This window comes from Miscanthus floridulus, chromosome 18 (genome assembly GCF_019320115.1).
Source record: "Miscanthus floridulus cultivar M001 chromosome 18, ASM1932011v1, whole genome shotgun sequence".
NCBI classification, from domain to species: domain Eukaryota; kingdom Viridiplantae; phylum Streptophyta; class Magnoliopsida; order Poales; family Poaceae; genus Miscanthus; species Miscanthus floridulus.
Genome location: NC_089597.1, coordinates 106,167,915 through 106,178,114, shown reverse-complemented (window position 1 = coordinate 106,178,114; position 10,200 = coordinate 106,167,915). Strand labels below are relative to the sequence as shown.

Sequence of the window (10,200 nt, the reverse complement as noted above, 5' to 3'; positions counted from 1 at the left end):
GAGGTGCTCACCAGAGAGAAAGAGAGGGAGGGAGGGAGGGAGAGGAGTGCGGGGTTGCGGGCGTAGGGCGGGTGGGACGTGCGGGGCAGCGGGCGGGTGTGTGGGCTCAAGCCACGTAGCCTACGCGTTTTTTTATTAGCATTTTCGAACTTTGCTGTGAATGTTTAAGAGGAGGAAAAATATTTTTTCATAGAGAAAAAAAAAGACGCTCTAGGAGAATATAAAAAACGCTCAAAAGAAGTGTGGCATGATGCATTTCAGTCGCATATAATGAGACATTAGAAATTTATTAAGAGGGTGTGTATATGGACTTTACCCTTTTAAGCACAGATTAAGCAAGTAGGCCCATAGTGTAGATGGGCTTGAACCTAGCGGAAAAACACAAAGAAACAGAAACAGGGTCCTTGCCTCTAGACAGGCCATGGCCACCGCCGCCGGTGGCCAAAGTGCCGAACCCTCGGCCAGAGCAGTTTATCGATCACGTGAATCCACACTGATACAAGTAACGAGCAAACCATTAGCGGCGTGGCGAGGACGGCGATTAGACACCGGCGGGGAGGGGCACGCGGAGGATGGGGCGGAGGAGGAGGTTGGCCTTCCGTCTCGCGGTGATGCCGAACGCCTCGGTCATGTCGAACTCGGCGGGGTCGGACACGCCGGGCGCTTCCCAGTCAAAGTGGAACAGCAGGCTGGCGAGCGCGAGCTCGACGTTGGCGAGCCCGAACGACATCCCCGGGCACATCCTCCGGCCGGCGCCGAACGGCAGGAGCTCGAAGTCGGCGCCCTTGAACTCCACGGCGCTGGCCTCGGCCTCGAAGCGCTCGGGCCGGAACTCCTCGGGGTCGCCGGACCAGTACCTCCCGTCGCGGCCCAGCGCCCAGACGTTGACCAGCACGGTGGTGCCCGCGGGCACGTCGTAGCCGAGCACGCGGCACGGCTCCTGGGACTGCCGCGGGAGCAGCAGCGGCAGCGGCGTGTGCAGCCGGAACGTCTCCCGGATGACGAGGTGCAGGTACCGGAGCTCGCCCAGCGCGTGCTCGGCCACCGCGCCGCGCGCGTCGAAGGCCTCGCGCACTTCGGCCGTCGCCCGCTGCATGGCCTTGGGGTTCCGGATCAGCTCCGCGATGGCCCACTCCAGCGTGGTCGCCGACGTCTCGCTGCCGGCGCCGAAGATGTCCTGCACAGATCGAGACAGACAGAGGCTGGTCGTCATTAATGCAAGGAATACGACATGTCGACGAACATGGTGTTACATGTTGGTTTGTTAGTTGCCTTGTTATTTTCAGGGACAAACGATGTGCATACTGCAGCAAATGCAGTCTATACTGTCACGGTTGTCAAGCTCACGCACCCTGCAATTTCCTGGTACGCGCACTGTGACAAACGACGCGACAAAGAGACAGATCCCTGCGGGTTTGCCGTGTGGTATCTACACTCTATGATTGAAGAAAACAATCAACAAAGAATTACTAATAGCAAGCAAAAGAAAACTTACAAAGATGACGGCTTTAAGCACGTCCATGTCGAGCGGGATTTGGAGGCTGCCATCCTTGTATATCTTCAGCAGCACGTCGAGAAGGTCCTCGGCCTCGCCGGCGCCGGCGCCGGCGTTATCCATCCTCTGCAGGTGCTCCTTGATGATGCCGTCGAGGATCCCGAACACCGTGTCGCGGCACTCCTCCGCGCGCCGCACGGCGCCGCTCAGCTGGCCGACGAGGCGGGAGGACGGCCACAGGTCCGCCGGGTTGAACCCCGCCGAGAGCCCGATGGAGCGGTCGAGCTCCCGCAGGAACACGTCGCGGTCCCTGCACCGGTCGCCCATCACGGCGCGCACCGTGGCGTCGGCCACGAGCGCCGACAGCCGCGCGCGCATCTCCACGGGGCTCGACTCCGCGGCCGCCGCGGCGCACGCGCGCAGCATGGCCGCGACCTCCTCCTCGCGGATGGCGCGGAAGGACAGCACCCGGCGCGCGCTCAGGAGCTCCGTGATGGCGAGCTTGCGGAGCTGGCGCCAGTGCTCCCCGTAGGGCGCGAAGATGATGTCCCGGCCGTTGTTGGTTAGCACGCGCACCGTGGCGCTCAGCGGCCGCGACGCGAACGAGGTGTCGTGCGTCTTCATCACCTCGCGCGCCGCCTCCCGGGACGAGATCACCAGCGTGGGCACCTCGCCGATGCGGAGCAGCATCACCGGCCCGTGGCGCCGCGCCAGGTCCCGCATCGCGCGGTGCGGGAGCTGGCCCAAGAGGTGGTGCATGCTGCCGATGAACGGCAGCTGCCACGGCCCCGGCGGAAGCCGCAAGCCATGGCGCCCGTCCGCCGGCCCGCGCCGGCGCTTCGCGAGCACGACGAGCAGCGACACCAGAGCCAGTCCGAGGTAGACATAGTAGTGGTCATCCATTGGCGTGTGCGCACGGGACGATGCTTGCTTCCAACCCCAACGACAACGTTGCTACTATAGCTTATGTTTATAGCTTATTACGAGGATGGCAAGAAATGTTCTTCACAAGCCTGTAACACTGACATGGCTAAATTATTGCTCCTCGCAATCGCAGTGTCGTTTTGTAGAGTAAGCGGCCCAACAATTTGGGCCATGGTCAGATGCCGCGGGGAACAAGACAAGGCTTGCACACATGTTTATGTATTTGATGAGATTTGATGAGATGACACTGTCAGAACATATTTACTAGTCCCATTCTCTTTCATAAGCGCACAAGTATCATTTAAGCTCTAAAATCTTGGACTAATAATTTTATTATTATTATAATACAAAATTGATATGCTTAGATTTATGTTCGCTTGTCTGAATTCTGGAGGAATCTGGATAGTTTGGAGGAATGCTGTAGGAATTTGTGAGAGAAAAACACTGTTTCGGATGAAAAAATAAGCGGATAAGCCGGGTTTAAGGGCACGCGAACGGGGCCTAATCAAATGTATTACTCAATTATCGTAAGTCATAAACATAAATAATATAATATAACAATAAATAAATGGTCAAAATTTAATTTGAGAGCATTCTTTTTTTGCGAAACAATTTGGGAGCATTCATGTAAGTTGTCTCTTAAAAAATTATAAAAGGGAACAGAGGTAGTAATTTATACACATTTATGAAAGTGAAAGTGAAGATGAACTAACAGCAAGAGAGAAGGTGCTCGGTCTTAAGAATGAGGATGACGACCGATCATTGGATTTATATTAGTTGGATGATGTTCACCGCCTGAAAAGAAAGTAAAAAATCAGGCGCATGTGATTTATCAACTCTCTTTTTTTGGCAAATTATAATATGTAGACACTCATACATCTATGTGCACCTACACATGTGTACATACTACTTTATGAATACATCCGAAAGACTAAACCAATAGATTTTAAGATTGACAAAGTTACTACATACATCTTGCTACCAACCAGTACATCGCTGCCCACTATAAAAACAACGTCATTAAATCTTATATAAATTTATGATATGAGCTATTTAATCATAGTTTTTTTTATTAAAGTATGTTTATAAAATCTAATAAATTTATATAGACCTATTATAAAAGCACTTTCCAAGCTAAAAACTGTAAATGTGAAATTCTCCTGTTTCTGAACTAGATATTTAGAATTTATATGATGATGGTTAAAGTTTTAAACTAAAAGTTTTATCGAATAACCTCAAGAGCATCAAATATTTAGTATGATTATTACATGGTGTATGTAGGAATTATTGAATTATAAAGTGGCGTTTTCCCTTATTCGCTCTGATATTTTAGCTGTGACAGGGAAGGGCGACCTTGTCAAGGAATAAAACAGATAAATTTCGTGGACATAGTCAAATATGTGTGCGAAACAAAATTCGAAATAGCAAATCAACTAAATAAAAATGACGACGAACACAGGAAGAGTCACAAGTATTTGTGTGAAGCATCACATTTACTCCCTCCGTTCTAAAAGGAAGTCACATAGAGTTTTGTACAAATTATTATTTTTAGATTTTACTAGGTTTATAGAAAATATTAGCAATATTTATATCTTTAAATGATTTTATTATATAAATATATTTATGATTAATCTAATAATATTTATTAAGCACCATAAATATTAATCAAATTTTTGTATATATTAAGTTAAAATTAGAAATATTTAAATTTTTGGAAAGTGAGATCGACACTTGACGGAGAGAGTACATTTGAGCACAAGGTTCGGCGCAATGGTGTGCCAAGAATATTGGACCAAACAGATGCGAACAGATGCTGTTTCCGGCCTTCCGGGCGACAAAGACAACGAGTCCCAACGGCATTATGATATACTTAAGCATGCAGACCATTGCGGATTTGCGGTGATTGTCCACTTAATATAAATTTTTTCGTCGCTAGCGACTTGTCCCAGGCCGTTGGGGACGCCCTTAATATATGTCAGTAACACCACTGTCACAATTAGGTCTAATTTTTTTTTTCTCTGTTTCTTTTCTGATGATGTCGTTTTTGTCGCGATCCACGCAGAGAAGATGCCGAGCTGCGATTCTTCAAGACCACACGAATCTTGCGCCGGCTGCTTTCATTTTAGTCAAGAAAGAGTATGGATGTCTGGGGGACGGGGGCCCGTCTTATTAACCGAATTCGTTTAAAAAAAGATATAGACGTCGACACCCACAAATATTCATGTGCTGACAGCCTGACACAGGTTCTAGCATAAAAAAATCTAACCGGCTGAGCCACAATTAGTTAGCAACCGAATTTATTTAGTTCTAAACATAAGCGTGTAACTAAAATATATGTGTGGCAGAACCTCCTAAATTATAGGGCCCACATGCACCTGTTAATGTCAAATGATCTCTGACAACTATGCATATGTTCCTGGTAACTTAAGAAGTCTATCGGGTGTCCTCGGGAAACCCGAATCATCCACGATTTCTTCCGAGCAGGATCCATTACAGAGTCATTGCAGTATTACAACAGTTTATTCATTAATATACATCAGAGTAAAATAGCAAAAGTCTTACAATAACTTAGTTACAAAACAGTTGTTTCACAAACTAAGTACGATTATTATTACAAACCATAGTAGTGGAGTAGTTTAGTAACATAAAACAAAACACACAATAAAGTACCCTGCCCAAGGGCCACACGTTTACTTGTCATCATCGATTTGAAAAACCGTAATGCAGCATGGTCCAAAGCAGACCTGCGCATGAGGCTCACCTGCAACAAGGGTTTAACGAACCCTGAGTACAAAAGTACTCAACAAGACTTAACCGAAGTAACAATAGATAAGACTCAGGAATGCAGGCTCAGGGATTCAAGGTAGGGCTTTAGCAAGAATCAAAGTTCTTTTGCGTAAAAGCTCTCTAACAAGATTCTTTCTTTCAACAAATAACCCTTATCAAGATCATATATGAATCTGCGATGATCCGTATTGAGATCATGAACTTCATATCAACCCTTTCTCAAATCTTTCTTAAGTTTCATTTATTAACTACGATGATGAACAGTGAGTTGAGTCTCCATAACCGAGGAGCAACGACGATTCGAACCGATTATAACCCAGCTGGGGATTCCCAACCACACGACTTATGCAGGTCCTCGACCTACATATACTAACCTACCCTCAGATCCTCTAAAACAAGAATGGGTCCGCGTCACCCGAGAATACAGTACTCCACCAATCCAGTCCATGGCCATGTGGGTACACGCTACTCTCGCCATCTCTCCACTCCCAGTGCGCGAGTAGGTATTCTTGTAATAGAATAGCCGAGTTAAGGCTTACCGGAGTATGTGGCCAGTACTACAAAGTCTCACCTCATGCAATTCAACAATGGACGGTTCTTAACCGACACAGGCGGAAAGAACCCGCTCACAAGACATCCATGTCTTGTGGCTCTCATACACCGAGTCCGCCCGGTCTAGAATTATTACTCCACAAGATTATATCTCATGATAACATAAATACCCAATTGTACCCAAAAATCCATTTATATCTCGTAGGTGATAGGTAATCACCCAACTTCTATCGGTCTAAGCATGGCTAAGCATAAGTAGGCATTCCCAAAATAAAACAGGTAACAAGGTTGATATGGAAAAGCAAGGTTGATAACGCACCAATTAGGTTTCCACTCAACTGCTAATCACTTAATACAGTATTTAAAAGCAAAAGCGATATAAATTTGTAAAACACAAGGTAGGTTTAAATGCATCCGGGGCTTGCCTTGATTGTCGAAAAAGTCCAGTTCTGGAGATGTTCCACAAATATCAAACCCGACCTCAATAGGCGGATTAACTCCCTCAATAACTTGGTTGACTACCACGTTCTCACTTTCGTTCACTACACATAGTAATAATGCCATGTTTAAAATGATGCGAGATATAAAACATGATGCTTGACAATGGATGCAAAAGTTAATAACTTGAATACAACTTTTCTTCGCGGTATAGTTACAAGCCAAAAACTAACTAAACCTTTTTATAAACTCAAACACTTACTTTAAATGCCCAGGATCATTTTATGCATATGACCCAAGGTCATCACTCAATCCCAAATTCAAACAAAACCTAAGTCATTAAGAGTTAATATTTGTTTTTATTAATTAACAATTAATTCAAAATTATGAAATAATTCAACTTTTTCCAATTGAGCTCAAAATTTATGTGAAGGCTCATCACATGATAACTAAGTGTAAAAATAATTTTCATAATTTTTGGATAATTATACAAGCCTAGAAAAATCATGAAAACCCATTTCTTAATTAATTTGAGCAATTTTTATTACATTCAAAATGTACTGAAAAGTAACATTTAATATTTTTTCTATAAAGTTTACATCTTAGAGAGGTCACACAAAAATTTTCATAATTTTTGGAGCTCTATTTAATTCTACACAAAATAAACAAATCACAGCACTATTTAATCATTTCTGCAAAATAGAAAATTTTATTTTCAGTAAAACGGTCACTGACAGGGTGACCCCACCCGTCAGTGAGAGCAGCGCGATGGCGAGCCTCTGACCGACATGTTCTCGCCGGCGGCGAGGTTTCCAAGGGCGGGAATCAGACCAACATGATCTCCTAGCCATTGCGCACACACTGGTGGCACGGGTTGAAGCTCTAGGTCACTGGAGTGACCTTGCCAGCGACGATGGTGGCTCAGCAGAGCACGGCTGACATGCACCCGGTGATCTATGACTTCACCGGCGATACAAAGGTCTTTGGCATACTCAGCAACTCCTAACGGACTTAACCGAGCCCTTAATAGAACCCCAACGCCCTACAACGCAAGCAGCGACGAGCGCAGCGGCACGGCGGAGCAAAACTCGTCAACGTCCCACGGTCCGGTGGCTATGGCGTGGTAGTGGTTAAAAAGACCGCATAGACATGATCAGTGGCTCACCCCAAAGTTGATACGCTTGAGAACGACGGCTGCGGCGAGTCGGAGCTAAGTCATCGACGTTGGAGACGATGGCGGCGGCGTGAACTCACGGCAAAGCTCCGTTCCGGCAAAAGCGAACTGCCAAATGATGGACGATCAAGACTACGAGCAATGCTAAATCATGAGGGTCATGAAACAATAAACGGCGAAGTGAGAAGCCCACAAGAACTCCGTGTCTACGGTGGAGTGGATCACGGTGCCATCTCGCCGGAGAGGAGGAAGACGACGTTACGTCGGGCACTCCAAGGAGAGAGAGGCTCAGCTAGATGGCTCTACGGGTGCGCCAGGCAAACACGGTTATGGTGGTGACACTGGTTGGAGACGGGAAGGCTCGGTGATGAAAGCATCTAGGCCCCTAGTTGGGTTTCGGTGATTAATGACAATACAAGATTACTATGACTCACGTGTGTTTTGCAGAGACAATTAAGTTAGGTCATGGTAATGGAGATCAATTGGGCAATTAAGGTTGTCATGCCCCTATGATGGCAATCGTTTTGGTTTTCAAAGGATGGACGACAAGGTTAAGGATGACTAGTTCTAAGTGTCGATTGGAGTTGGAATGACACTTAGAGTAGTTTAGAACTTTGTTTTTCCTTTGGCCGTACTATTAAGGGGGGTATGGACGGGTAGCTTGACCTAGATGAGTCTAGTGAGTTAGGTGTGGTGCACACTTGTTAAAACTAGCACTAGGTAGCTCCACAATAGCCCTATGATCCAATGGAGCAAACTTCATTCACATATATTCGAGAGTTGGAAGTGAATGGAGGGTCAACTGCTGACCGAACGCTGGCCGCAGGGTTCGGTCAGTACATTTGATCAAGGTGATTACGTTCGGTGCGACCGGACGCTGGAGTGGTCAAGTGACCAGACATTGAGAGGCCACGTCCGGTCGACTCTAGTAAGGTTCCAGAGAAGGAAATCTGCGACTGGACGCGTCCGGTCAATACTGACCGGACCCTGAGGATCCAGCGTCCGGTCGAGTACAGTAAGCATCCAGTGAGGGTTTAATGCGACCGAACGCGTCCGGTCAGTGGTGATCGGACCCTACCAGCGTCCGGTCAACACTTAAATACTGGTGTGCGGGTTGAACTGATCGGAGCGTCCGGTCAACATGACTGGAGCGTCCGGTCACCCCGCAGAGACACATAACGGTTCATTTTTCAGGCTGCCTTATAAATAGAAGCTCCACTCGTGTGTGGAGTTACTTTTGCTCATTTCAACAGCTGAGAAACATGTTTGTGAGTGCCAAGAAGAGCAAGGTCCTAGTGAGGTGATTGAGATTCATGAATCCAAGAGAGTAGCCTCATTAGTGAATCAAGAGTAGCAAAGTATGCATCCACCGTTCTCATTAGGCTTCGAGTGGTCAAGTGAGAGTTCGTGCTTGTTACTCTTGGTGATCGCCATCACCTAGACGGCTTGGTGGTGATTGGGAGCTTAGTGATCACCCGGTGGAGCTTGTGGGTGACCCAACTCAAGTTGTGAGCGGTTTTGGGTGATTCACCGCGACGGAGTGTCAAAGAATCAACCCGTAGAGAGCACTTGATCCTTGCACGGATCAAAGGGGGAGCTACACCCTTGCGTGGGTGCTCCAATGAGGACTAGTGGAGAGTGGCGACTCTCCGATACCTCGGCAAAACATCGCCGCGTTCCTCTCTCTCTATTTACTTTGAGCATTTACTTTGAGCAATTCAATACTTGTCTTTATATTCATAGAATTGCCAGGCTAGAGTAAGTTTGGAACATAGGTTGCAAGTCCGTTGTGCGTTAGATTAATAGAAACACTTTTCTAGGCACAAGGGGTTAATTGGGCTAACCGTAAGATTTAATTATTGCAAGAAAATTTAGAATTAGCCCAATTCACCCCCCCCCCTCTTGGGCATCTTGATCCTTTCAATTGGTATCAGAGCCTCGTGCTCACATTTTTAAGCTTAACCGCTTAGAGCAAGATGTCTCACGGGGATGGACCTCCTTCTATCTTTGAGGGAGATGACTTTCCATATTGGAAAATCCACATGGAGGCGTATTTAGAAGCTCTAGACGTTGGTATTCTTAGAGCCGCCTCACAAGGCTTCCCAAAACCTTGGGATGCTACTAACTTACAAGGCGATGAGGTTAATTATGAAAAGTGGAATGCAAAGGCTCAAAACGCTATCTTTAGAGGCCTTTGCAAAGATGTGTTCAACCGCGTAAGGAACCACAAAGACGCCCATGCACTATGGTCGGACGTTTGTGCGCTCCATGAGGGAACCAAGAGTGAGCGTGAGGAACGCTATCATCTTCTGATTAAAAAGCTAAATTCATTTGAGATGCTTCCCAAAGAATGTGCTAATGAGATGTACTCACGTTTAAATGTTCTTGTAGAGGAAGTCAATGGGCTTGGACTTACTCAAATGTCACCATCCGACGTTATGAGAAAGATCTTGAGTGTCCTCCTCATTGACAAATATGGGCACATTGTGACCGTGCTACACCAAGGTGATCTTTCCATCGCTACACCGACACAAATCTTGGGAAAGATCAATGCTCATGAGATGTACATGCACATCACACCACAAGATGGCTCATCCTCTACCAAGAAGAAAGAGAAAGACTTAGCATTCAAAGCTAGCCAAGACAAGGGCAAAGCAAGACTTGAGTATGAGAGCTCAAGTGATGAAGAAGATGAAGATGAAAATCTTGCTCTCATGGTGAAGAAAGCCGCCAAGATGCTAAAGAAGCTAAACAAGAGTGGCATCAAGTTCGACGGCAAGAAGAAGTTCTTCACAAGCTCTAGAAGAAAGCCAATCTCCGAAATGGATTG

At 46.5% G+C, this 10,200-nt stretch overlaps 1 protein-coding gene across 1 annotated transcript; it reads right to left on the bottom strand.

Moving 5' to 3' along the window:
- Positions 1–291: 291 nt before the first annotated feature.
- LOC136521633 (zealexin A1 synthase-like) lies at positions 292–2,528 on the bottom strand. Its single transcript, XM_066515385.1, has 2 exons — positions 1,496–2,528; positions 292–1,177 (listed from the first exon to the last, which is right to left on the bottom strand). Exons 1-2 carry the CDS (start codon positions 2,396–2,398, stop codon positions 542–544), a joined length of 1,539 nt encoding a protein of 512 aa, XP_066371482.1. The 5' UTR covers positions 2,399–2,528; the 3' UTR covers positions 292–541.
- Between the last annotated feature and the right edge of the window lie 7,672 nt (positions 2,529–10,200).

Bases quoted from the DNA above. Each gene is read 5' to 3' on its own strand.
- LOC136521633 (XM_066515385.1), bottom strand. From the start codon at position 2,398: ATGGATGACCACTACTATGTCTACCTCGGACTGGCTCTGGTGTCGCTG. The intron at 1,178-1,495 runs GTAAGTTTTCTT...CGATCTGTGCAG, and splicing joins TGCTTAAAGCCGTCATCTTT to GACATCTTCGGCGCCGGCAG.